The following is a 27,565-nucleotide window of genomic DNA, read 5'->3' as shown; positions in this document are numbered from 1 at the left end:
TCAAACGAGTCGGGGCTCCTGTGGAGCCTGAGAACGGAGACACAAGGTGAGAGGGAATCCCCCTGATGAAGCAGCACTCTCCGCCCCCACACCTCCTCTTAAAACTCTGGCTGCTTGGGGAGCTAAGCTTGTCTCTGCTCTCGTTCCCAGGAGCTGTTGCTGCAGAGGATTAGCTGTTCGGCCTGGTGAGCCAAAGGGGCGGGGGCTCCCAGAGTTTGACCTGGATTCGAGGGGAAGGAAACCCACTCCCCTACACACAGCCTGGAACCTGCCACCCCAGCCACTCCCACCTCTGCTCTGTCCAGTCCAGCCCGGCCGGGGAGAGGCACAGCCCTTCCCTTGGTGGGGGCCCTGAGGACGCTGCCGCCTGGCCTGGCACTGCTTGCGTTTCTGTCCCTCACTGCTGTCTCCCTGTCCCTTGGATCCAAGCAGGTTCTAACTTGCTCTGATAGAAATAACATAAAGCCGTAAGCATCTTGTTAGGGCTGCTGGGTGGGACGTGACTTCCTGAATCTGTCTTCCGTTGAGATAGTCAGGTGGCTGTTGGTTCTCAAAGGCCTTCGGTTGAAATTTTAGCTCCAAATCAAGTGGAACCCACCATTCCTTTTAAGACAGGAAGTCAAACACAATATTGTAAAACAATTATCCTCTAATTTAAAAAAGTACTAAACTTTTTGATGGAAATTAAAAAAAAAAAAAAAGATAAGAAGCAACTCCAGTGTCTCAGGGCGGCAGGGGGATATTCCTCTGAAACCCAGGCCATCACGTTTCAAGATTATTTGGCTTGTGTGACCCAGTTAAATAGCCCTGAGTCCTGTGGGCCTCTGTGGACACCTCACCTTCTGTCCCACGGCTGGCTTGGCTCAGCGAAGCCTGCCCACCTGCGAGGACAGAGGCTCCCGCTTTCCTGATGAGAAGAAAGTGTATCAGAAGGAAGCAGCAACTGGTTGCTGAGCTGTGGAAAATAATTAAACTGGGGAAGAATAAAAACACTTCTTTAAAAAACCAGGTTAGGTATGAATGTGCAGGGCGTGGCCCCTCTGTATAATTAGCTGCTCTGCTGGCTCTGGGAGCCGCCTGCCTCTCCTGCCCGCCCGTTGTGTCAGGCCCTCCTCTTGGCTCCCGGTAGGTGTGTCTCGGGCTCCGTGGCTGCCTGTCTCACTCTTGCAGAGACGCCGCTGCCCGAGAGGTCACCCACCTGAACCCCCAGCGCGTTCAAAGACCAGCCAGGTGAGCCGCGATGGAAGCTGCAGACGCCTCCAGGAGCAACGGGGCCAGCCCTGAAGTCAGGGATGTCCGCAGCCCCCTGAGCCCCAGTGGCAGCCTGGAGAATGGGGTCAAAGCTGAAGACAAAGAGGCTAAGACTGCCAATGGGCACGGCGGGGAGGTGGCCGAGGGCAAGGGCGCAGGCGGCGCCCTGAAGCCGGGCGAAGGCAGGAGCTCCCTGTTCTCCGGCAGCGAGTGGCGGCGGCCCATTATCCAGTTTGTCGAGTCGGTGGATGACAAGGGCTCCAGCTACTTCAGCATGGACTCTGGGGAAGGCAGGAGGTCGCCCTACGCCGGGCTCCAGCTGGGGGCTGCCAAGAAGCCGCCTGTCTCCTTTGCCGAGAAGGGGGAGCCGCGCAGGTCTATGTTCTCGGAGCCTCGGAAGCCCTCGGTGTCCATCCTGGAGCCCGGAGATGTCCGGCGGAACAGCTACCCCCGGGGCGACTCCAGCACCCTCCTGCGCTCCAAGTCGGGCTCCGAGGAGGTCCTGTGCGACTCGTGCATCGGCAACAAGCAGAAGGCCGTCAAGTCCTGCCTGGTGTGCCAGGCCTCCTTCTGCGAGCTGCACCTCAAGCCCCACCTGGAGGGCGCCGCCTTCCGCGACCACCAGCTGCTCGAGCCCATCCGGGACTTCGAGGCCCGCAAGTGCCCCCTGCACGGCAAGACTATGGAGCTCTTCTGCCAGACCGACCAGACCTGTATCTGCTACCTCTGCATGTTCCAGGAGCACAAGAACCACAGCACCGTGACCGTGGAAGAGGCCAAGGCCGAGAAGGAGGTAAGAGCTGGCCGCCCTCGCAGTGCCCTCCCACCGCACCTGCTCCACGGCCGCTCCCAGGGTCTGGGGCTTACCTCTCTGCTGTTCCTGGTTCTTTCAGAAAACAGTCCTTTCCCCTCCTACCCCCAGACTGGGAGTCAGAGATGGTTCCCCTATCCTCTAAGGCCTCAGGAGTCAAGTCATCTCCTAAATGAGCAAAGAGGGGCTCAGCAAAGATGGGGGGCTTGGCCAAGGTCATAGGACAAGTTCAAGTCAGGCCAGGAGATCAGCATTCCTTCCTGGGCTCTCTGCCTGGCTGGGTGCTTCTTCCTTCCTTTCTACTTCGGTGCTAAGTCACTCAGTCGTGTCCAACTCTTTGTGACTCCATGGACTGTAGCCCACCAGGCTCCTCTATCCATGGAATTATCCAGGCAAGAATACTGGAGTGGGTTGCCATTTCCTTCTCCAGGGGATCTTCCCCACGCAAGAGTCAAACCCAGTCTTCTGCCTTGCAGGCAGAATCTTTACTATCAGAGCCACTGGGAAAGCCACCTCTTTCTACTTAATGGAGAGAGAATTCTTCCTAGTTGAGGAGGACTGGCTCGTGGGGATAAGTCATGGGTAAGGAGGAGGGAATTTGGGGACCACGTCAAGGCCCTTTCTCCCCTGACCTCGGAGTTGGTCTCTGTAGGCAGTGGCTCCTTCTTGTTCTGTCTGATCCCCTAGCCAGTCTTGACACTCCCAGCAGCCTCCTTTATCCTTCCCTCAGCTGGACGCTCAGTGCTTTGTGTGTGTGGCCGTTGCCTGTAGGTGGACACTCGTGGCGGTTGGAGTCGGGGGGAGGGGTGTACATGTGTGTGCGTGTGTGTGTTTTCTGTGCACGTGGGTGCTTATGTCTGTGTATGGATGCTTGCATGTGACTGTCTATGTGGCATGTGAGTGTGTTCGCATGTGTTCTGTGTGCGTGATTCTGCCTGTGCTTCTGCGGGGAGGAGCAGAGGCGTGTGGAGGCTTGTGAATGTGGTACGCCTTACTCCTGGAGAGGATGTGCTGGGATAAGGGCTCGTCTGTGGCTGTACAGATACTGGGACTCCTCCCTCTACAACAACACAGCCCCCTGATGTGGTGCGTCCTCCAGCTGGGGTCAGCCATGCTCATTGTCAAGGCAGGGGACTCTGCTTTCTGCACCCCACAGAATGGGGCAGCACAGGCCCCCCTCTGTGCCCAGCCCTCCTGACCTGAAGTCTGTGGGTCACTCTTTCCTATCCATACTCCTGGGCAGGAGAGACGAGTCAGAGATGACAAAAGGCTCAAAGAGCCTTTTCAGGAGCCTCATTTAGCCCAGGAAAGAAAGGTGGTCCTAGTCTCCCTAACTCCCTGACCCCAGCCTGGCTTCAGGCTTCAGACAGGGAGATGGAGCTGGAGCAGGGGCCATGGATCTCCTCCAGGGTCTCACTTAGGGAATCAAAACAGATTGCAGGTAATTATCCTCAACCACCACAACCAAGAAATTGCAGAGCCCCAGGCTGGGTTTTAGGAGACGCAGCTCCAGTTCTAGTTTTTCCTCGAACCAGCTCTAAGACAGTGGACAAGTCCCTTATGTTCTCTCAGCCTTGGTTTCTCTTCACATGAAACTAAGGGACTGGACTAGATTGGAAGTTTTCAAATGACCCCCTGGAGCCTGAAGATTCTTAGGAATATCTCTGAGACCTCAGGGATGAGGAGGGGGGCAAACTGACGCCCAGAAGGCAGGGCTGCAGGCTCCTATCGCTACTGCAAGCAGCTGTGCCATGCTGGCGCTCAGTCATGTCTGAATCTTTGCAACCCTCTGTAAGCAGACTGCCAGGCTCTTCTGTCCATGGGATTTTCCAGCACCTACCCACTCCAGTAGTGTTGCCTGGAGAATCCCATGGAAGCAGAGCCTGGTGGGCTACAGTCCATGGGGTCACAGAAGAGTTGGACACGACTTAGTGACTGAACAGCAACAACTCTTATTTATCTGTTATATGTGTAGGGCTTGGTTCCAAATTTTATTTGAAACCAGGGTATCTCCACTTAAGAAAAGCCTGAGTGCCCCAGAGGACAGGACAGTCTTGGGCAGTTTTCTCTGGCAACACCTGGGACTTGGTGTTCATGCTCTAGGGCTCGTGATGTAGGTCAAGAGGCAGAGCTCAGACGCACAGACCAGTCTGGGGTGCATCCGCCTAGTTACACAGCAGCGGCTGTAAGTAAACATCAACTTGCAGAGGACAGAATGCTAGGCTGGATGGAGAATGAGCAACCTTGCCATCTCCTCTCCACCTTGCATGGGAACACAGACCCAGAGGAAGGAAGGGACATGTCCAGGCTCAGTGCTTAAGGAAGAAGCCCCCTGAGTCCTCTTCCAGTGTTTGAGAGCAACTGGGGGAAGGGGGATGGGATTCAGGAGGTGTGTGCCTTACAGGGCCTCAGGGGGAAATGTCTGATCCTCTGGAGTGACTTAAATGGTGGGAGCTTCAGACTCTGTGTGTGTGTGTGTGTGTGTGTGTGTGTGTGTGTGTGTGTGTGCTGCAGCATAGGTAGGCAGGGAGGGGTGGTGCTGAGCAGCTGAGTGGAGACAGAGGTGGAGTGGAGCTCTTTGTCCAAGCCTAGCCCCGCTGGAATGTCAGACACTGGGGGCGTTGGCACTGGGCAGCCTTAGGTAGGTTGACAGATCAAAGTGAAGGAGCCTGTCGGCCCTGACATCCTTCAGAGGCAGCCCCTGCAGACCCAAACATCAGCCTACACACAACTTTTTTGCAAGAAGTCCTGTCCCGAACCTGTTCTGCAGGCTGGTCGGTGAGGCCCCGATGAGGCCGTCACTGATCTGTCATGGTTTCTTGCATGAGACTGTAGACAACACCCCGGGCTGCAGTGCGTTTGGGCCTCCTCTGCAGAATCCGAGCAGAGGTGGTGTTGGAGAAAGGCTGCTCGGTGTGCCGCCAACACGACAGGCCTTCCTCTGCCGACCCAAGATCAGAAGATTTCCAGTTTCACTCTGAATGTCTCAAGGAGGGTCTACAGATGTCCTGAGTTGCACACCTCTGCCTCTGGCTCAGACTGATGAGATTTCTGTTGTTTAGTTGCTAAGTCATGTCTGACTCTTTTGTGACCCCATGGACTGTAGCCCCCCAGTCTCCACTGTCCACGGGATTTCCCAGGCAAGAATGCTGGAGTGGGTTGCCATGCCCTGCTTCAGGGGATCTTCCCGACCCACGGATCAAACCCACGTCTCTTATGCCTGTTGCATTGGCAGGCGGATTCTCTACTACTAGCACCAACTGGGAAGCCCTTGCAATGTGCACATCCATCCTGTTCTGTGTCTCAGGGCCTGTCTTCTTCTCTCCTGAGTACCTTCTGCTGCATTGGGTCAGAGTGGAGGATTCCTGGCCACGACTCTTGCTGCAGGGTCGTCTGCCATTCTGTAGGTTCTCCAGGCTCTAGGTCGGCAGTCTGGCCAGGCATGGGGAGGAGCGCTCAGGACGAGCATTGCTCTGGAGGGCGAGGTCCTAACTCAGTAGTGCAGCTCAGATTCAACATCTCGGCCACTCTCCTGACGCCATCATTTGGCTCAGTTCCTTTCTGCCACAGTGGTCTGTGGCTTTGCCTCTGGTCTCATTGCTCAGTTTTTTCATGAAGTCTGAGCTGCCAGGCTGCTGGCCATGGGCAATTACTGGTCTTTGAGCTTTGGGAGATGTGCTGGTCTGGGATTTTGGGGCTCTCTGGGTGGACCACCATGACCAAGTTCAGGAAGAGGAGCCAGATGGCTAAAGGCCTAGAATGGGGTTGGGGGCATGTCTGGGACCACTCTTTTCAGAGATATTGGGGGGGAAACTGCCCTGGGACAGGATGAGTGAGAAAGGCGGTGGGAAGACCTCTGTGGGTGCGCTTGGATGATGCTCTTCCCCACCCATCTTGCCCCTTCTGCATTCTGACGTCCAAGGAAGCAGGAGGAATAGTGAGTCCCAACAAAGCCCACGAATACTGGGCTGGTTGACATCTGGGTGGGAATGGGGAAATCTATCCAGCATTTCAGATTCTTATCCAGATAATTACCATTTGTCTGAAAGTACAAATTTGGCAATTAACTGGCTCATTTGGCAAATGTCATAGCCAGTGGCCCGTGTGGTTAATTCAGACCAGAGGAGGATCCTGGGCCCCATTTCCCCTTCCCTGGGGCGGCACAGGCACACCTGTTCAGGTGAGTGCTCAGGTGTGTCTGCATCTGAAGGCCCTGTCTGTCCCGGCCGAGGCACCAGCAGCTGTCGGCCACCTCTTTGCTCCCCCAAGGCCGGAAGGATTTCAAGACTGGGTGGCCTGCGCAGGGCCCGTCCCAGCCACAGAGCGAGTGGCAACAGGAGGAGTGTGGGAGAAGGGAACAAAGAAGGTATTTAGGGGCAGGCCTGGGCAGGGCGGAGGGGGTGAGCAGGGAGCAGAGGGAAGCCAGAGGGAGGTGTAGCCAGGGTGGAGCCGACAGGAGCTGAGGCCCCATCAGACATCAGGGGATTTAATCAGACTCCTAGGGAGGAGGGAGGGCTTCCCAGGTGATGCTAGTGGTGAAGAACCCACCTGCCAGTGCAGAAGGCTTGAAAGACACAGGTTTGATCCCTGGGTCAGGAAGATCCCCCTGGAGGAGGGCATGGCAAACCCACTCCAATATTCTTGCCTGGAGAATCCCATGGACAGAGGAGCTTGGTGGGCTAGAGTCCAATAGGGTTGCAAAGAGTCGCACATAACTCAAAACAGCTTAGCAAGCCCAGGGAGGAGAAGGAGAAAGCGGGGCCTTAGGGGGTGATGGGGAGGTGTGGGGAGGACAGGGAGAGAGGCAGAATCCATGAATTGCCTCATCTATGAGGTAGGGGGTGGGGAGGCCTGGCACTACGATGTCCTGGATGATACAGAGAACAGCCCAAGGGTTGAGGCCATGTAACTGAGCTGAGTCCTGTCTCTGTGTCATGGTCCTCTCATTTCCTCACTGGGAAAACTCAGGCAAGCTCCTCAATCTGCCTTGGCCTTGGTTTCTGTACCTGTAAAATGGGGACAACACGGCTTACCTCCCCAGGGGGCTTTTGAGATGAAAGGAGAAATGCAAACACACAGTGGCTGCTCAACAAAGCAGTTAGGGTCCTTCCTTCTATGGTGACAGGAGAACCCAATATTTCAGAACCTTCCCATGTTATATTGTTTTCTGTCTCCTGCCTCATCTGGCTTTTGTGCAGCCTGGCTAGCAGGGAAAAATTGCCAAGGACTAAACAGATGCTGTTCACATCCCCAGAGGTCTCAGCCCAAACCCTCCTCTCCTAACAGGGTAGCACTCACCCCAGATGTGAGAGCAGACCCTTCTAGTAGCACAGAATTCACAGCCCCAGGTCCCTTCCAAGATCCCACTGTGCTCGGCAAGTTGGGGCTTGCGAGGCCTCCACTCCGCCCGTGTTGACTTCCCTGGTGCCCTAAAGAAACCAGGAGACCAGTCTCTGCCGCCCTGACTGATGCTTCCACCCACGGCTGCAGACAGCAAGGCTCTGCTTTTGACCCTGCCCTTGCATGTTTCCAGATCAGCTGGCAGCCTCTCCCTCCACCCCTCCCAGGTCACTGGCCAGCATCTCTGGCTCTCCTCGGCATATCCCCTCCCACTAGCCTCCCTCTTTCCGGCCTATCTGCTCTTGGCTGAGGCTCTTCACTGTTCTAAAGCCTCCCCCCACCCCCCCAGGGGATTCAGTGCCATCTTCCTTCCTCTTGGCCAGTGAGTCTGTGCTCTTGTGGGAAAGACATTCCCAACGCACAGACCTCTGTGCATTCCACTGGCTCCTCACCTCCCTCTTCTCTAGGAAAACCTCCTACCACTCACAGGGGGCAGCCCGCCTGCACCCAGTTTATCCTCCTTCTGTTCTGTTTTCCCCCAACATCCTCCAGTCTTCAGTTATCCACCATCTAGTCTCTACATCCCCAGGGCTTCCCTGGCGGCTCATATGGTAAATAATCTACCTGCAATGCAGGAGATCTGGGTTCAATCCCTGGGTTGAGATGATCCCCTGGAGAAGGGCATGGCTGCCCTCTCCAGTATGCTTGCCTGGAGAATCCCGTGGACAGAGGAGCCTGGTGGGCTACAGTCTATGGAGTCGCAAAGAGTCGGACACGACTGAGCGACTTTCACTTCACTTCACATTCTCAGCCTGATGTCTTGACCTCCCTCCTTTCTGTACACTTCACTCTGTATCCTGACGGTGTACACAACACACCTGGACCCTCGCACACAGCATCCCAACTGCTGAACACCATCAAGACTCACCTGCTCACCCCTGCCTGCTCCCCCGGCTTACCTGCCCTGCGGGCCTGCCTGCCTCCCTGTCCTCTCCCCTCCGAGTTCTGGCCCATGGAAGGTGCCTGACACAGCAGTGGTGACGGGGCCAGTGGCCAGTGCTTTTCTCTAGAGTCTCACCTGCCTGGAAGGTGGTCCTCTTCCTACCTCCATGAAAGATGGAGTGACTGGGGCATGGAGGAGTTTAGTAACTTGCAAAGGCCACCCGCCTGGAGGTGGTGGTAACTGGATTCAAACCTCTGGACTCCCAGTCCTGGGCTCTGGGTAGGGTCCCTCCTGGATTCCCCCAGGCTTGTTTCATGGAAGAGTTGCCCTGTCACCGCTTCCTCAGGCCTGGGGAGTGAATGCACGTTTGCTCTCTGCTCTCCTTGTTCTGGTGCGAGGTAGGGGTGAGGAACCCCAGTGCCAGCCACTCATCTCTGGGCTGGTGACAACATCTCAGCTGCAGGGGGAGGTGGATTCCAGCGTCGCCCCCCCACCCTCCGCCACCTCCTCAGGCCTTGCTTGCTGCAGGTGAGGGGGTGAGGGCGTTATCCAGGAATGGGAAAGTTGCCCAGCACTGTTCAGCCTTTAGGCTTCTTTCTCACAGCTTGGACCCATTACCAGTCCCAGGTTTCTCACAAACGTTCCAGGCTACCAGCTCTGCCCACTTCTGTGTTTTGGGCTTTTGGCTCCGCCCGCCTCCTGCAGAGTCTCCACTGCCCACGTGGGGTCTTTTTGTCTCTGCTCTCCACCCTACCTCCACCCTGTCTGTGGACAGCTGGCTCCTCCCAGCCTTTGTCCAGAGATTGGGCCAAACCCCCATCCTCATCTGCTTTTATTCCTCTTCACAAACATTTCCCATCTTGGTTGGTGGCATTTTCCATGTTGTGGGATTTCTTGTGTGTAGCTGGTGGGGCGCTGGCTTCCTGAGAAGAACTGAGAGTCTGCGGCCCGGAGAGCCCTGGGGTATGGGCAGAGGGGTGGGGTGGGAATCCAGGGCTTCGGGTCTGGGAGCTTTTCAGCTCCCGCCCCAGTCCTTCCCACCATCCCCACCAGCTTCTCAATGCTCTCTCCTCCATCAGTCCACTTCACTGGGTCTCTGCACCAGGGACCCACCAGCACCCCCTGGCCTGGGGGAGCATCCAGGATTTGTGATGTGTGTGCACAGCTGCTCAGGACTCCTTGCCAGCAGAGCTCACATTCCTGGTAGTTTGTGGCGTCCACATCTTGATTCTTCTTGAGTTTCCTCAAGGAGATGGCTGGAAAGGGTTGGGACTCTGTTCAAAATCCAGTGTAACGGGGAGACCTTGAGCATTCTGGGGTGCTCTCGGATGCCCAGTCTTCCTGCTTTCAGGTGGAGATCACCCACCTGCCTTTCAAACTGGAAGGTGTTTTAGGAGCACTAGTGGGGAACCTACAGAACAGAAGAGGTGCCTCTTGGCTGGACTGGCTTGGCCTTAGCTTCATGCGGCCTTCCTCAGTGGTTCAACGGGTAAAGAATCTGCCTGCAAAGCAGAAGATGTGAGTTTGATTCCTGGCTTAGGAAGATTCCCCTGGAGAAGGAAATGGCAACCCACTGGAGTGTTCTTGCCTGGGAGATCCCATGGACAGAGGATCCTGAAGGGCTACAGTCCGTGGGGTCACAGAGCCAGACACAGCTGAGTGACTGCACATCCACATAGCTCATGCTCCCCCTTTTGTCTGTGTTGTAGCTGCTTTTCAGAGCAGGGTGTTTCTCCAACGGAAGGAAGCTATTATCCACACTTTCCGCATCAGAGCTCATGTCCCAGTTCACTCCTGGTCCTCTTCCCAACCCACCCCAGACCCTGACAGCCCATGTTCTCTTCCTGAGGAGGGACCCTGGACCCTTTCTTTCCTTTCTCGCATCCACCCTCACTGCCTCGCTCACTGGCCTCTCTCCTCCCCCAGGGACTTGAATAAAGTCCCAATCTTGCCCAGACTGCAAAGTGCGCTCCATTTCCCATAAACAGGTTTATAGCTGTGCCTGCCCAGACGGACTCCCCGCTGGCGGCAACCCAGACTCCTGCTTGCAACACAGGCCTCACGTCATGCCACAGAGACGCTGCACCCTCTCACTGCCATGGACGCTCCCTGGGCTGGGCTGGGCTGAGCTGGGCTGGTCCCCTTTCTCCTGTAAGCTGCTCCCCGATGGCTCCAGGTCCATTGAAAGGAGCAGGAACCCCCTAATGAGCTTCCTTCCTGCTCACGTTGGGTGGAGGGCCTGGTAGAGGGTCCGCCTTACAAACACATGGCTGGGTTGCCCAGCCTCAGAGCCCAGAGTTTACAATGAGGTGGTGCTTGACTTGTGGCTGGATCCTTGGTGACTGGCACAGTGCCTGGCATATTCAAGGGCCCAGTGAGTGTTGGGTGAATGAAGGGCAGAGTGATGATTTGTGGGCCCTCCTCCCTGACTCTCTGGATCTTTTCCACTTCCTCCCCCTGACTTCTCCTCCAACCCCGGCTCCTTCCCTACAGACGGAGCTGTCACTGCAAAAAGAGCAGTTGCAGCTCAAGATCATTGAGATAGAAGATGAAGCCGAGAAGTGGCAGAAGGAGAAGGACCGCATCAAGGTGAGCAGCGCCCAGGGTCTCCCCCCAGCTGGTGCGGCCTGGAGGAGGCAGGCCTGGGCCTGGGCTCTCGCTCATGAACCTGGCTGCATAAACAGCTCATCAGTTCACTTCTGAATGATGCTTGGTTCTGGCTGAGGTTTCAGTGGACACACCCTGACTCCTCTGGAACTTTTGGACCCATAGAGTTGCCCAAGCGTAGAATGATGGTTCATGCACACCCATTGAGTGGGAGGAGCTGCTGATGGATAAGGAAGGGTGGGCTGTAAAAACACCCTGGCCATCTCTATCAAGAGATAGGGATCCCTCATCCCTTCGAATGAGATTCTTGGCTGAACAGGCTTGCAGAGTCGGGGCAGTAGAAATGCCCTGACTCTATGCTGGGACATAAAGATGCACCCCTCCCTCTGGACCCCTCCCCTCACTCTGGACCCAGAGCTTCACCACCAACGAGAAGGCCATCCTGGAGCAGAGCTTCCGGGATCTGGTGCGGGACCTGGAGAAGCAGAAGGAGGAAGTGAGGGCTGCGCTGGAGCAGCGGGAGCAGGATGCAGTGGACCAGGTGAAGGTGATCGTGGATGCTCTGGAAGAGAGGGCCAAGGTGCTGCAGGACGACAAGCAGACCAGGGAGCAGCTGCACAGCATCAGCGACTCGGTGCTGTTCCTGCAGGTAACGAGCAGCTCTGCTGCCATCCAGGGCCTCCTCCCTACATCCATCCAGGCCCTCCTCCCTCCATCCATCCAGGCCCTTCTCCTTCCACCCCATCCAGCCCCTCCTCCTTCCATCCCGTCCAGCCCCTCCTCCTTCCATCCACTTACCCAAACTCTCATCCACTGTCCATCTGTCCATCCATCCATGTATCCACCATTCATCATCCATCCACCCCTCTAAGCTCCATTCCATCTGTCTATTTAATTTCCATCCAAGCCATCCTACCTACTTTAAAGATGGCGCACAAAGATCACCTTATACCAACTTCAACTGATACGTATTAACAGTACTTCAGGCTCAGTACTTCAGGAAATAGCTCCATGATAGATTAGTGATGCCTGCTTTGGGTATGGGAGGGTGGCAAGTAAGCATGTGGATTTGCTTTCTTTGATGTGGTCTGTCCGTCTGTTCCTCCATCCTTCCATCTGCTAGAGTATTTTGGGCACTATCCACCCAGTACTGTTTTAGGTGCTGTGGAGACTAGAAAGGTAGAAGGTGCAGTTTTTGCCCTCAAGGAACTGCAGTCCAGCGGGGAAGATAAGACACGCACAATTAGAGAATACAGAAGAGCCTGTAATTAAGTGAAAAAGCCTATGGTTCAGGAGATAAGTGCCTGTGGAAGCTCTGCGAAGGGCAGACAGGATGGAGACAGTTTTGTGGAGGCAGTGGAACTTGAACTGGGTCTTAAAAGCCTGTTAGGATTTGAAAAGAAGGAGAGAGTCTCCAGGAAGGGAGAAAGGAGGTAAGACGTGCCAGAGAACAGAGGCAGGACTGAGTGGGCACATGCAGGGGGAGAGACCGCTGTGACTGACCCACAGTGCTAGTATTTCCTTGCCTTTCTTTGGTGGTTTCACTCCCAAAGACTTGGCAGGTTGGGTTGCTCCCATAAACCCAAATAAACCGCTGTGGGGAGGCACCATGCATCCAGTTTAAGAGGTGGGAGCCACGGAGTCGCATATCCGACTGCTAGTGCCATCAGGGATATTAGCATCTAGTGGATTTTATTTAGTTATTCTTTAAAAGTTAATTTTATTTTTTGGCTTGTGGGGATCTTAGTTCCCTAACCAGGGATTAAGCCCGTGCCATCAGCAGTGAAAGCACGGAGTCTTAACCACTGGACCGCCAGGCAAGTCCCCATCTAGTGGATTTTAGTCAAACCCTCTCATTTTACAGAAGAATAAGAAATGAGCGCCCACTGAGGAAAAGTGAGGCCAGTTAATAGCCGAGCTGGATGTAGACCCCACCTCCTCTGGCTCCCGGTTGAATCGTCCAGCTAGACTGTGGGTCCCCATGGCTCCTAAAGACCCAGGACACTAATGGCTCCTTTCCTTTCCTGGTAGGAATTTGGTGCTTTGATGAGCAATTACTCCCTCCCTCCACCCCTGCCCACCTATCACGTTCTGCTGGAGGGGGAGGGCCTGGGGCAGTCACTGGGCAACTGCAAGGATGACCTGCTTAACGTCTGCATGCGCCACGTTGAGAAGATGTGCAAGGCGGACCTGAGCCGCAGCTTCATTGAGAGGAACCACATGGAGAATGGTAAGTCCCCTCCCATGGGCGGGCTCCAAGGCCATGGAGGTTTTCTCCTAGGTCAGTTCCTGCTGCCTGGCTCAGGCTGGCATCCCAGCAGCTGGGACCTCACAGTTTCCAGCCTCCCATCTCACCTGAGGGTGTTTGGACAAGGACTCAGAGATGGTACCCTCCTCTCTCGAAGTTGCTGCCCAAGTTATGCAGCTATTACATGGGGCCTCCAGGGGAGCATCCCAGGCACTGGCTAGGGAGATGTACCACTAGGGACAAATGTCTTCTCCCTGGATTGTCCCTCAAACTCGGGGGTTGGTTCTACAGCCCTGCGTCTGACTAGGGGACCTAAGCTAGGAGCAGTGTGGGCGCTGCGAATTGTAAGGGCCAGACTCCAATCTGGTGGCTTCGTAGGCTCCAGGGGACATGACCGAGAACTGCATGCATGCTGGGAGGAGAACTTGCCTGTAATCATGGCTGTGCTGAGCCCAGAGGTGGACTTGGCCTGGTGGACTAGCTGGGCGTGGTTGAGCACAGCATATCTCGGTGACTCACCAGCTCCCCTGAAGTCAGCTTCTCTATTGAATCACACTGTCCTCTGCAGAGGCAACTGAATCATCTTCATAGAAAGCCTCCAAACACGAGAACTTGCCCCGTTAAGTGCTTTTCCACCAGTCCCAGCCCATCCCTTTAGGGCCTGAAGCTGGACACTTTCCCCAAACTCCACCCGGTGGCCCAGACCTTGAGGATGCAGCCTAGTTAGTGACTTCTAACTGCAACACCTAGAGGAAGTGATTGTCTTTGGTCTCCAAAGGGAGTATGTGACTCTTTGGGGCATGAGAAGAGGGTATGGTGTGCTGAGGGGCTGGGACTCAGGGGCTGGTGTCTGTATATCTTGGGAATGTTGACATCACATAGTGTCCCTGGAAGATGTGAGGGACATTGCCACCCTAAGGACAGATAAGCCACTGCCACAAGACAATCATTTGCTTCAAGGGGCACTTGGGTCCTGAAATCCTCCTAATGACAATGGTGGCGGTCCTGGCAGGGATGGCCCTCTGTGATCTGGCGCTCCCTGGATGCTGGCTCTGTGTAAGCGCCTCCCTTGCACTATCTCAGTCTCCCTGTGGGATGTATTGCATCTCACAGAAGAAGATTTTCAAAGGGCACACGGCTAAGCAGGGGGTGAGCTGGGTTTCATGCTCTGTTATTCAAACCCTCCGCCCACATCTTCTCATTGGAGAAGCTGCTGCTCGTGGTGGCCTGCAGAGGAGTAGGGGGTGTGAGGGTCAAGCTCCCTGGGGCACAAAACTGTGTGGGGGAGCTCCTCAGCTGAGGTCGGGCCAGACCCATGAGGATGGCCTTGGCTGCATTGGGGTGGCCTGTGAGCCTCGCGGGCGCAGGGACCCCCCGCCTCCCACCGCCACTCGCCCACGGAGCCATTTCTAGGTCATGGCTGTGCTGGCCGTGGCCTCTGTGCAGGTGTGGCCTTGCGCCTGTACAAGCTGTGCGGGGAGACCGCTGCCAGGCGCGGGATGGGTCGTGCTGACGTCAGCGGCTCTACACCTGTGCCTGGGGCCCTGGGCCTCCGTCCGAGTCGGCGTTTGGTCACTGCTGTGCTGCTGGGAGTGTGTCTGGCTGTAGGAGGTGGGAGGTGGGTGGCCGGTGAGTCAGACCTTGGAGTGACCGTCTTCTCTTCCTTGATAGTGGTCTGTCCACCCGCCAGGGGCTCAATTCTCACCATCAAAGGTGAGGGAGCTGAGAGACACCAGGGCATCTCCCCCCTGGGCTTGGTGGGGAGGAAGCTGGACCTACATTAAAGAGGATGTTTGTTATGACGTGCCTACTGTGTGCCAGGCCCCTGCTTGGCCCACATGATGGAGATGAAGGGTGAAGGTCTAAGTCCCCCACTCCTCTTCTTGGAGGAAGAGGGAAGGGAAGTAGCAAGAGAGAGGAATGGGGTGGAGGGCAAGCGTGGAGCAACAGGTCTGTTTGGGTTCAGGGCTCTGCTGGTGGGTGCCAGGCGGGGGCAGTCGGTGCCCCTTCTGAGTAGCTCACTCCCCTCTGCATGGTTCCACTCAGCCACTTGGATCCTTGGCCCTGGAGGCCAGTGCTGGGACCTCATTCCATCCCCTGGGCTGTCATCAGTGGCTGGGACAAAGGCAGGAAGTGGGCATGGGGGCTCGAATCCCAAATCTGCCCTTATGGGCCATGTGACACTGGGCAGTGGCTTCACTCACCTCCTGAGCCTCAGTCTTCCTATCTGCCACCCGGGTATCTTCATACCAGCCCAAGGGTTGATGGACACATCAGACGAGAAATGAAACTCAATAGCACCTTGTTAATTGCAAAGTGCTGTGCTCATCGTCTCCTCATAGGAAGCAGTCCCAGTGAGGCCGGATGGCCCACTGAGCCCTTCCCTCACCCACCAGGAGCTCAGGGCCAGAGCGGGTGCAGGGCAGGGGGCCACCGTCTCTGAGGTTGGGGGCCTCGCCTCTCCCTGGGACAGAGGGGCCACAGGCTGACTCAGTGATGCTCCCAGTGGGCCAGCTCGTCCTCCCCACCTGTCCCTCTGCTGACCCGAGCTCTCTCCTTCCCAGGTGGTGACCACCGCTACATGAACAACTACAGTAACAGCTACACCAGCGAGTGGAGTGCTCCGGACGCCATGAAGAGATACTCCATGTACCTGACGCCCAAGGGTAAGAGAAGGGAGTGGGTCCTGCCGCTGAGAGCAGGTCCAGGAGAGACGCAGCCAGGTTCCCCAGGGGGCAACCCCCGTGGACTTGCCTGGGAAGGTCCTGGCCTGTACCTGCCTGTTGTTTAACGCCAAGTCATGTCTGACTCTTTTGTGACCCCATGCTCTGTAGCCAGCCAGGCTCCTCTGTCCATGGGACTTCCCAGGCAGGAATACTAGAGTGGGTGGCCGTTTCCTTCTCCAGGGGATCTTCCCACGTCAGGGATCGAGCCCAGGTCTCCTGCGTCTCTGCCACTGAGCCACCTGGAGGCCCTGTGCTTACTGGCGCAGTCACCAGCACCTCCTCTTGCTTCCATTTGGCACCTGCCCCACTGGTTTCCGTGCCCCATGCCAGCCCCCGCCCCCACCCCCCGCCCACACCTCCTTCTCTTTCCTTCCAGAGGGACGCCTGAGGGTCTCGTCCACTTCCATTCACCAGGCTGAGCTGTGTTTTGCTTCTGCTTAGGTTTCTGTAGTCCTGGAGGAGGGCTGGCCCCTCCAGAACCATCCTGCTCCTCCAGGCAGTGGGGGCAGGGATTGAGGGGCGCTCTTGTAAATTCCTCAGTCCCCCTCCCCCAGGCAGCCAGCCCTCCCTCCCGGGCCCGGGTGAGGGCCAGTCTGATGGGCGCTGCCCAGCTGGGTGAGGGAAGAGACCAGCGCCGGCCTGTCCTTGCCTTGCGGTAGCCCGTCACATTCTTTGGCATCAGCAACAAACAAACCACAGTGATGCTTGTTACATAAGGGTGGGTGGGCCCGGTAGACAGAGAGGTGCATGCACGTGCGTGTGTTGTGGGGGGTCGGGAGTCAGGAGAAGAGAGGGTGTGTAGGGAAGGGGGGAGACAGGAGGCTTGGGGTAGACACCAGGGGCCGGGAGGGGGAGCCTTGAGGTCCTGGGCACTGACTCACACCCTCAGACACGCATGCACAGCAGGAGGGGCCCCAGCGGGTATTTGGAGGGGTGAGCTCAGCAGAGAGGAACCTTGGCCGCCCCACCCAATGTCAAAACAACACCTGGGCTTCCGGTGAGGCAGCTGGGCGCAGGTACCCTGCCCTACATTCCTAGTGGGGGCCATCCAGGTCCGGGCTGGCCAGTTCTGCTTCCTTCCCTCCCCTGGGGCGCTGTCCTTCGAGCCTAGTTCTGTGGGAAGATGAGCTGCGTTAATCAGCTGTCTCAGCATCCCTAGCCATGGTCCAGACCTTTGGCTCACCAGCTTCTGAGGACCAGACCCAGGGTGGTATCAGACCCCGACTGGCCCTGCAGGGCTGGCCTGCTCTGTTGCAGATGGAGGGGAGCCGAGTAATAATGGGGGTGTTGAGGAAGGAGCATGGACCTGCCCAGATGTCACTGGAGAGCCAGGGCCCAGTGGCCTTGCGCTGGTCACTGCCCCTTCAGTATTCCTACCTGAGAACGAGGGGGTTGGACTCAGCTGCTAGGAGAGCCTCCAGCTCTGCGACTGTGAGTCAGGTTGTGACATTTGTAGGCAGAAGAAACAGGTTTATCCTGTCTCTGCCCCTGCACCCAGGACAGGAGGGAGGAGGAAATCTGCCCTCTGGGGGCTCCCAGGCTCAAGACAGAGGCAAGGGAGGGGCCAGGAGAGTCAGCACAGAGATCTAGAAGCAGGGCCAGCGGCCCGAGTCTGGGAGCTTTGGGGCAGTGAGGCTGGGCAGTGAGACTTCTGGAGGAGTGGTTAGTTTCCAGGCTCCCTGAAAGAGGGGTTGAGGGCTTGGTAGAGAGGGCATGGCTGTGATGGACAGAGGGCGAGGGGCGAGAGGGCTGGACCGAAGGTGTGAAGGTTTGGCATGCTTGCTCTCCTCCAGAACGGGAGTGGGGCTGGTTAGGCAGGAGGGCAGGAGCCGATGCGCACTCTGACGCACGCGTGCGATGTCTTCATCTGTGAAGTGAGGGTGTGGAGCCCCTTCTTTCTGCCTTTCTCCCCAGATGGTTGTGAAGCCCAAATAGGGGAGGGAGGGAAAAGGGAAACCCATGCCATTTAGGGCCAATCGCTGGGGAAAGCTTACCCAGATGGGGAGGTATTCATGGTACCAGCTCAGCAGCACCCAGCTGGCAGCCCTCACTGCACCTCCGCCCCCACGGTGGTCCTGGCCCAGCTTCCTCACGGGCACCCCACCCTCTCACCCAGCCTCTGGGGTCTCGGCATGCAGGGCCTGGCGCAGGGGTGCTCTGGTGACCCTCAAAGTCTCTAATTAGGATGCCTATACATCTTAGTCCATTCAAGACTCTCCAAGTTTACACTGGTACCCTCAGCCTGATGACTAGCATCATCCCTCTCAATTCTGCTCCGATATGAATGGTAAATTACGTGGTCACCCTATCCTAGACCCAAGGGCGCTATCTTGGTGGTTGAACCCCGGTCCTGACCCAGGCAGGTGAAGCTGTTTTGGGGGGGCAAGGATTCCTGCTTGACACCCCTCAAGTCAGAGCCACAGGCCCCCGGCTGAGCCAGGCCCCCCTTTCTGGGATGACAGCCCCCTCCTCATCCCCTTCACAGGTGGGGCCAGGACCTCGTACCAGCCGGCCTCCCCCAGCCGCCTCTCCAAGGAGAAGAACTTCAGCAACCTGTACGGCACCAAAGGTGGGAGGCGGCTCAGCGGGAGGGTGGCAGGGCCTCTGTGTGGGGCCATGCAGGCAGCAGGCGGGGGCTGGGCAATGGGCAGCGGGACTCCCCATACGAGGTGACTTGGGGAGCTGGAGTGGGGTTGGCCTGGAGATGGGTGAGGAGGGATCCTACCAAGCTCAGGGGGTGTTCAGGTGTATGTGTGTCTGTGTGGTTCGCACATGTGCTTGTGTGCACGCCTGTGTGTGACATCGTTCGGCTGAGGAAAGCCAGCCAGGCACCTCTGCATCAGTGGAATCCCTGGGTCTGTAAGGTCTTCTCCCTGAAGGATGAGCTGGGGAAAGCGGACCCCAGGGTGAGGTGTGTGAGGACTTCCCTCAGCAGGTGGCAGGCCAGGGGTCACAGGGGACCTTTCCTGATTTGTGCACTCCTGTGTCAGAAAGTCGGACACTGGTTAAAACAGACTAGGGAAGCAGGCAAGGAAAAGTCAGGTGTGCTACGGGCCAGGCCATCCCTGGAGAGCCAGGAGGCATGTTTGCCAGGGAGGTAAGTGGGCGACTTGCCCTTAAGACCCGGAAGGGGTGAAATGAGGGTGGAGGCGTGCTTCCCCAGGGAGAGTTGCCAAGCGCAGGGTCCCCTCCTCTGCCCAAAGTGCGGAGGGCACTGCTCTGCCGAGGGCAGGGCCCAGCCTTTGATGGACCCAGATTTGGGGGGCTCCTGGGTGTGTGCCATGTGCAGATGGGGAGGGGACTTGGGCCAGCTCCACCAGAGTCCCTGGGGACACAGCACCAGCGGTCTGGAGAAGCAAGGAAGGAAGTGGGGGTGTTGGTAGATCCAGAGATCTGGGGGTTGGGGCACCGTGGACAGGGCAGTGCCCAGGCCTCTATGTCCAGGATTGGGTTCGTTGTGCTGTGAGCTCCGTGAAGGCAGATGCTGGGTCTGTCCTATTCCCCACTAACACTTCAGGGTCCAGAAGGATGGGCTCAGCAAACATTTGTTTAATGGGAGGAAGAGGGGGAGATGAATGGATGGATGAGAGGGCAAAGAAAACGGCCCCTTGGAACCTTGGGTGGACATGCTTAGTGACAGCCTTAATGCAGACTGTCAGAGATCCCTATGGGCGAGGGTTCATGATGGGGCAGGCGGCCAGCGCCTGACCCCCATCTGCCCTCTGACCCCCTCCCCCCCAGGCAGCAGCAGGAGATCTCCAGGGCTGGGGGGCTCCTCTGTGGCGTGAGCTCAACGGAGCAGAGCCGCTGTGCTCAGAGCTGCTGAAAGGGAGGGTTTGGAGTGGGCAGCTCTCCATGCGGGAGGCGGGGGGCTCTCGAATGCCCCCGTGGTGTCCCTGCCCCACTGTCCCTAGGCCTCTCTATATCCATCTGCAAATGGAGCACCACAGCCTGCTGCACCCTCCACACAGAATTTCAGGGCTTGTAGCAGCTGCCTCCGTCTCCAGCTTTTAGCTTGTGTTTGTGTTTATTTGTTCCTCCACTCATTCATTCATCCATCAGCCAGACCGTGAGCGCCTTCCAGGAGCCAGGCTAAGTGCCGGGCCCTGGGTGGAAGGCTGGGTCAGACGGGCACACCACCTGCCCCCACGGAGCCAGCTGGGGAGATGGACCATTCAACGTGTAATTACAGTGTGATACGGGGCGTGCGGCTGAGACACACGCAGACTTGGGGGAGATGATGTGGAAGCTGATGCCAGAAGACCCAATGCGTGAATTTACTAAGTGTCGGGGAGCAGGTGGACTCTCCTAGGCAGAGGACCTGGGCTGTGCCAAAAGCCTGGAGCTAGAGCGAGCCTGGTGTGCGTCAGGAGCTCAGGGCACAGCCTGGCTGGGGTGTTGAGTGAGGGCGGGAGAGGGGAGGGGGAAGCCAGGAAGTGGAGGTGGTGGAGAAGGGTGGGAGCATCTGAGAGCAAGGACAGGACGATGCCTTAGAAGGACAGCTTAATGGCAGGAAGGATTGGTCAGAGGTGTGATGAGGACTCAGCTGCCTTCTGCCTGGAGGGATTTGCAGAAATGGCCTCTGCTCACTGCCCAACCCCCCACCCCACGAGCCAGGCCGCCCTGGGCTGACTCTTCTTCCTTTCCCCACCAGGTAACTACACCTCCCGGGTCTGGGAATACTCCTCCACCATTCAGAGCTCTGACGACATGCCTGCGGTGCAAGCAGGCAGCTCCTCCTTCTCCCTGAAAGGTGAGCTCACCCTCATCCGGCCCTTGTCTTCTGGGCGCTCTGTAAGCCCTGCCTTGGTCTCTGCTCACCATGCCCTGCCTCCATCAGGTCTCTGCTGTCAGGAGGGCTGGGCCACCGCACGCGGGCCCCTCGGGATGCACTGTGATACAGGCCTCAGTGTCGGGGGTGAGGGAGACACACCATACTCTCTGTATCCTGTGCCCCGACGTCCCCGGGGGCTTCCATCAGGCTTAATTTCGAGTCTTCCTACTGCAGAAAGTTTATTTAACTTTGTCACCTGGTGACTCCCAGCCTCAGGGGACTCTAGAACCCTGTGGCCCAAGCACCTGTCAGCCTCCCACAGAGCTAGAGTCCTGCCAAGTCCCCTCTGGGCCGGGCAGACTACGTGATCTCGAAGGCCTCCCTCCCGAGTCTGGTTCTGCCCCCAGAGCTCTTTGACAAGACTGAGTGGTCGATGCCTCCTGTCCCCTGGAGTTGAGGTCATTTCAAGGGGCTGGCCTGAGTCAGACCCCAGCTCCCAGTGGACCCACAGCCCTCACATCTCTTCTTAAAGGTCCATGGGGCAGCTCTGGGGGTGGAGGGAGCAGGTCTATCTGCCTTCCACCTGGCAGACATCTGGCCTAGGAGCCTGGATAAGCAGGCTGGTGGGCTCGGGTGGGAAAGGTGTAGGTGGACCCTCAGGCAGCAGCCTCAGACAGTTGCTTATCCAGCTGCCCCTTCTGGGCTGGGTCCTGGACTCTACCCAGGGCTGGGATTCTGGGATCTACCCACAAGGGGTTATGACTACAGGGTCCCAGACTGCAGGATCCCCAGGTCAGGGACTTGCTCTGGCCTATCTGGCTTACAGCAGGTCCTTCCCTGCTCTCTGGTCAAGCTTGGATCAAAGGCCACCAGGCAGGAAAGATGGCCCCCCTTAGGTGTGATTCAGAGCTTTCCTGCTCTTCAGGGTCTCCCTGGCGGTCCACAGTCTCTCCAGGTGGGGGGGCCTTGCTCTAGGAGAGCCCCTCCTCAAACACACCAAGACCCCCGGGATGCTTGTTGTCACCTTCATGCAGATCTGCTCAGAACTGGCCTAGATGGGGGTCCTGGGCATGAGCTGCCCCGTGGCTCCCAACTGCATCTACTCGGGGGGCGCGAGGCGGGGGGGCTGAGCGAGCGCTTTGAGAGCAGCAGCGCCCGCAGGGCGGGAGACCCCCTCTGGCCCCTCCTAGGACCGGTGCTAATGGCTCTCTCTCTCCTGGCAGGCACTGGGAAAGTCCCCTATCAGTTCACCACCTTGGGACAGGCCACCACAGAGTTTTCCAAACCACTGGATGGCAGTGGGCTGTTTAAAAATAATCCTGGTACCCACCTGTTTTGCATCACCCCTCTTTTCTCTCCCATAGCAGGGCAACTGGGACATCCTACGGGGCTCTCTGCCACTTCTAGGGTGTCCTGGTCCCTCCCATCTCCCCAGAGCCCCCTGGCAGAGGATGCATGCCCCACCCCCCCGCCATCCTAGCCTACCCGCCCCTGGATAACCCCTGCTGTACAGGCTGGTCTCCTGGGCCACACCCCACCCCAACCCCATCCCCACCTCTCTCATGGCTGGCCTGGGGTTTTCTTTCTGGGAACTGAGAAGTGACCTGAATTCCCCCCTTGTCTTAGCCTCCCGCTCAGGACCTGAGGGACCCTCTGCTTCCTCCTCTCTTTCCAAGGCTGCCCCCACCCCCAGATGCAGGGAGACAGCCAGGTTCTCTGCTCTGGCTCTGCCCCCTTGCCAAGCGTCAGCCCTGGAAGGGCCAGCCTCGCTGGCAGCCCGGCAGTGCTGCAGGTGGCTCTGGGCCTGACCAGCTCATTGCCCTTCAAGCAGCCCAGTGCAGGGCTCCAGCCTGCCCCTGCCAAGACAGACCTTGTTAATTTCTTGAGCACCTCTACGTCCAGCTCACAGTCTATTCCTTCCCAGGCAGCCTTGTTGGTCTCTGCAGGCTGAGGGCTGACACTGCTTTTCACAGTTCTGTGGACGGAGTCCCTTACAAACCTGCTGGGCTGAGGCAGAGGGATGGGGAGGTGGGCTCAGACAGCGCTGCCCCGGACTAGCATCTTTGGACCCCAGACCTAGACAGCGCCCCATGGACTTGCTGTTTGAAACCTGGACCACAGCCACATTACTGCCACTCTCTGGGCCCCAGCCTTCTGCTTGGGAAGCAGGAAAGAGGAAAATGAACTGGGGAGGTGGGGCAAGATGGCAGGTTTTGAGTCCAGCACACCTGGGCTCCAGTTCTGACCGCTGATTATTATCTGTGCAGTCCAGGACAATAAGAACAGGGAAGACCTAGGTGGAGTCCAGCTCAGTGCCTGGCCGGAGGCAGGCTGGGAAATGGGGAGCTTTGTCCATGTAGAGGAGGGGTCAGGGAGTTGGAATGAGCACCTCCTGGTGGAGATGGGGCAGACTGTGCTTATAAAGGGGCTTTCCTGGGCTTTGGGGAGGGAAGGAGAGGGGCCTCTGAAGTAAGCCTGCAGCGGGGTGGGTGGCGATCCCCGCAAGTGGTCTGATCCTGGCCTGGATTTGGGGTGATGCTCCCCTGCTGCCTGGCCCAGCCCACCTGGCCTGCTCCTCCTCCTTCTGTCTGCCTTGGTGCCTCCTCCCTCTGGCCCACCTCCTCAGGATTTTCCATGGCAACCCCCCTGGCTGCACTTGGTAATGGGCTGGATGGAGCTTGGCGATCACTTTAGAGAGGGCATCTGTGCTGCTCCAGCCCTGAGCCCCTGAGCACCAGCTTGTGCTCCCTCTGACTGGAGCCCCTTGTCTCCCCAGGCTACCCTTCCCTCATCAGGAGCCAGAGTCCCAAGGCCCAGCCCCAGACCTGGAAATCTGGCAAGCAGACTCTACTGGTGAGTGAGGAGCGCCCGCCTGGGCACTAGCATGTCCAGAGTGGGCTCCCAGGGGTATCTGGTCATCACTTGTCCAGGTCCTGTGGGAGCATGGTGATATCTCCTGGCCACGGGATGGAGAGAGGAGGCAGTGGCCTGAACACCAGCTTCCAGCAAAGGGTAGTAAAGAAAGACCAAGGGCTGATAGGTGGGGGGCCTGGGTAAGCACAAATTTTCTGGGCCTCGATTTTCTAATCTGTAAAGCGGGCAATTTTTAAAATTTGCAGATGGTTGTTGGCTGCCTCTGCTTGTTGAATGGTGGCCAAAATGTTGAATATGGGGGACTGGCATCCTAGACACGAGTCCCAGTTCCCTGGGGGTGCATCTCTAGTTCTGACAGCATAGAGGCCATTGGGATGATAGTGTGGGTGAGAGGCTGTGAAGTTGGGAACAGAGATATTTAAGATTCGATAGCTAATGTCGCTGAGTAGGGGCATCAAAGAGCAGGACAAGAAGGAGCATGGTCTTGGAGTCGAACCACCTGGTAGCTGTGGGACCCTGGATGAGTCAGAGCCCCCTTTGGGACGTCACAGTGCAGTGCTGAGATGGGATTGATCTCTAATATCTGTAGATCTTACATACTGAGCCCAGCCCAAGACCTTAGTGATCAGGGGCTGTCCTTCACTGTGGAGGCTGGGCCTCCTCTTGGGAATGCTCTCTCCCAAGGCCTTCACCAGGCCCTGCTGAAGGGGTCAGTCAGCAGCCTTGGATGGAAGTGGCCTCTGTGTGCACAGGGCCTGGAGCCCCTGGCTCCCTGCTGTCTTTGTATTTGGAGGTCAGAACATAGAGGTGATTTGCTCCAGGCTACAAAGAGTGACTGGGGCTGGTTTAATTGGAAGAGAACCTTTAATTTGCTGGCGATGGAACTAAGTGATGGTATGTGTAATTTGAACCAGGCCCAGGGCCACTGCAACAGCAGGGCTGCAAAAAGCAGATATGGGAAGAAAAAGGAAGGCTTCTGTTCCTGGCTCGGTCCTTCCCCACCCGCCCCCTACTTTCCCACCATCCCAGAGCCCCAGTCCCAGCACAGAAGGCTCATCAGCACCCTGAGATGCCTGGCAGGGCAGGGTTCTGCGGTCCCCAGCTGGCACCCAGCACAGAGGGGAGAATGGGGGCAGGTGCTAGTGTGGGCAGAGGCTGGCCTGGGAGTCAGGATGCCTGGGCCCCAGTCTTCTCACCAACTTGAGTCATTCTTCCCCTGTGCCTCAGCTTTCCCATCTGTAACATGGGCAGATAGCCTGGATGATTTCCTAAGTCTTCCAACTTTCATGTGCTGTGACCCTGAGCCTGGGAGGAAATGGGTAGGGGATGGGTGTGTATGTGCTGGGAGCATCCTGCCCAGATGCCGTGGGGCTCTGTGCCCACCTGCTGCTTGGCTCTCAATAAGACAGCACTGTTCACTGACCTGCCATCCATTCGCTTGACTCAACCTTCCTTTAAGAAAGGCTTCGGCCATTTCTGGGTCTACCCACTTCACCTTACTGACTCTTCAGGGGTCCAGGCTGGCACCTGGGGATCAGGGGACTGGATTCAGGCCCGGCTCTCCTGCTAAGCAGCTGAGGAACTTTGGCCATCTCTCCCTGCCCTGAATCTCTCTCTTCCATTGTTTAATGAGTGGTTTAACCAAGACCAGAGCTAAGTTCACTTAGCTCTTGCATTCCACAGGCCCCCACTTCCACGGTGGACCAGATGTAGGCAAGGAGCTACTGTAGACACAGGTGTTCAGGCAGGCAGGCCCAGGGCAGGGGCTGGGGTCACCCTTGGGGTCTCCTGGGATCAGTGCGGTGTGAGATGGGCTCAGGCTCTGACCCAGTTCAAGGGCAAAGCCACTTCTGGAGACCCTTTAGGAGCCAGGGCACTCCCAGGGGCAAGCTGTAGCTGAAATGTGCTCTTCTGTTGCAGCCTGGAGGGTGGTTGCTCAGGGCCCTGATGAAGTGATTGGGAGGAGAGGGGCGTGCTGATTTCATGAAATTGCTGCAGGATGTAATACACAGGGCTGGCAGGAAAGTTGTCACCCTCTCTGTCCTGAGAGATGCTTCCTGAATCCTGATGAGGGGACCAGGATGAGAGAGGTGGAGGGGCTTGCAAGGGGGGGAGGCCCCCAGTCTGTGTTGGGCTGGGGGGTGGTTCGCCCTCTCTGCAACCCCTTCTGTCAGGGAGAATGATGCAGAGAGAGCAGAGGCCAACCCCTGAGACTCAGAAGTGGTACAATGCCATAGGTGGAGGCGAGGGTTGAGTTCTGGAGCCAGGTTGTTGGGGTTCGAATCCCAGTGCCTCTGCTTACTAGCTAAGGGACCTTGGGTGAGTTGCTTAGCATCTCTGTGCCTCAGTTTGTTCATGTATAAAATGGGTTTCCTAATAGTAACCCACTTAATTGGGTGGTTGTGGAAATTCAGTGAGTGTGTCTGTGGAAAGCCCCACACCAGGTCTGTAGAGTAGAGAACGCGGGATGAATGGGAGCTATGATGGTGCTGGGAGGGGCTTCCTGGGCATGGAGAGCGCGTTTGATCAGGCTGAGGTTCAGGCTCACCCATCAACTGGTGGAAAGAATTCTAATCAGGATGTGAACCTGGAGACTCTGATACCACTGGCACCCACCCTAGTCCCAGGGTAGATGGAGCTCACAGGTTAGGCCACAGGGCCCTAGGGTTATTGGGATTCAGACCACTGCTGCTTCCTGGTGGAGGTGAGGGTGTGGGGTCTGGCCGGCGGGCATGCGTTCCATCAGACCTCCTAACCACTCTCCTTTTCCCACACAGTCGCACTACCGGCCCTTCTATGTCAACAAAGGCAACGGGATCGGGTCCAACGAGGCCCCATGAGTTCCAGATGGGCTGGAGCGAGGCCCCGCCACCCCCGCCCTTCCCACCGGCTGCTCTCGCTACGCTTCTCATCTGCCCTCAGCCCGCTAGCTCAGGGCCGCCTGGCCGCCCCCTTCCTCCTTGTCAGTGCGCTCCATGCAGGCCTCTCCTGCTCCGTAACTAAGGGTCACCATCTTTCCTGTGCTCGGATGGAGGTGGGAGACAGCTGGGCTTTTCTCCCCTAACCCACCCCCCTCCTGCTCTTGGGCAGGATTCTTGGGACCAGTGGTGGGTGCCCACGCAGTACTCACCCACCTTCCCTGCCCGGCCCTGCTCTCTTCAGGCCTGTTGGCCGCTTCTCTCCAAGGACCCCTATGCCATGATGCAGTCAGTAGGCACCTGGCCACAACAGCTGCCCGCCTCCCATCCACGTGGGCCACTTCTTCCTGGCAGCTTGCCCCCTGACCCAGGAGAAGACTGGCCCCGTGTGCCCTGCTTGGGTCCTGCCGATCAGTGCCCAGCCCGGCAGGGCTGCAGCCCTTGGCCACCGCAGAGGAAAGCTCCCAGTGCCCTGGAGTCACCCTGCCCAGCCTTGGGTCTCTCCACATCCACTGTGAGTGTGTGGTCCCTGAGGACGGGCTCCCCTCACCGCCAGGAGGACTTTCGTCAGGATAGCCCTTTCTTCTGAGATAAGCCATTCCGTTGGCATGACATACCCCACCCAGGAAGACAGCTCCTGGCCCAGCCGCTCTGAGGGAAATATGGTTTACCTGCAGAATTCCATTAGTTTCATAGTTGTGTTTCTCCCTGGCAGTGGGAAGTGAGCAGGCAGGTGAAAGTGTGGCGGGGCTGGTAGCCAGAGGTGCTTATATTCAAGGGTGCCTACACCCTGCCCGCACCCTCATCCACTGCCCCCACCAGCGTCTTCCTCCTCCCGCCCTCCACATTGCATGTTGTCAAGGGGCCTCCTGGAGAGGAGCCCAATCCAGGAGCACCAACGCAGGGTCATCCCTCCTCTCACTGACCCCTCCCAAGGGCCATGGGGGCCTCGGGGAGCGGGGCCAGCTGTCAGGGGTGGGAGGGGGCATGGGAGGAAGGGAGGATGGGGGGAGGCACGGGGGAGGGACATTCAGCTTGGGCTTTCCCCTCCTGAATAAACCATTGATCATTCA

The 27,565-nt window shown here is 57.4% G+C and overlaps 1 protein-coding gene across 2 annotated transcripts; it reads left to right on the top strand.

Annotated features, from left to right (window-relative positions):
* The first annotated feature begins 1,072 nt into the window (after positions 1-1,072).
* On the top strand, positions 1,073-27,565 carry TRIM29 (tripartite motif containing 29). Of its 2 annotated transcripts, XM_027979325.2 has the most exons (10): positions 1,073-2,044; positions 10,839-10,934; positions 11,368-11,601; positions 12,984-13,182; positions 15,765-15,866; positions 18,412-18,495; positions 20,581-20,679; positions 21,924-22,022; positions 23,477-23,553; positions 26,352-27,565. In XM_027979325.2, exons 1-10 carry the CDS (start codon positions 1,241-1,243, stop codon positions 26,412-26,414), a joined length of 1,857 nt encoding a protein of 618 aa, XP_027835126.2. In that variant the 5' UTR covers positions 1,073-1,240; the 3' UTR covers positions 26,415-27,565. The 2 variants fall into 2 exon arrangements, with proteins under 2 accessions (XP_027835126.2, XP_027835127.2); XM_027979326.2 differs by lacking the exon at positions 21,924-22,022.

The sequence above is a fragment of the Ovis aries genome, chromosome 15 (genome assembly GCF_016772045.2).
Source record: "Ovis aries strain OAR_USU_Benz2616 breed Rambouillet chromosome 15, ARS-UI_Ramb_v3.0, whole genome shotgun sequence".
Taxonomy (NCBI): Eukaryota; Metazoa; Chordata; class Mammalia; order Artiodactyla; family Bovidae; genus Ovis; species Ovis aries.
This window is presented reverse-complemented; position numbering and strand designations above follow the sequence as displayed.

Bases quoted from the DNA above. Each gene is read 5' to 3' on its own strand.
- TRIM29 (XM_027979325.2), top strand. From the start codon at position 1,241: ATGGAAGCTGCAGACGCCTCCAGGAGCAACGGGGCCAGCCCTGAAGTC. The intron at 20,680-21,923 runs GTGAGCTCACCC...CTCTCCTGGCAG, and splicing joins CTCCTCCTTCTCCCTGAAAG to GCACTGGGAAAGTCCCCTAT. The intron at 23,554-26,351 runs GTGAGTGAGGAG...TTTCCCACACAG, and splicing joins CTGGCAAGCAGACTCTACTG to TCGCACTACCGGCCCTTCTA.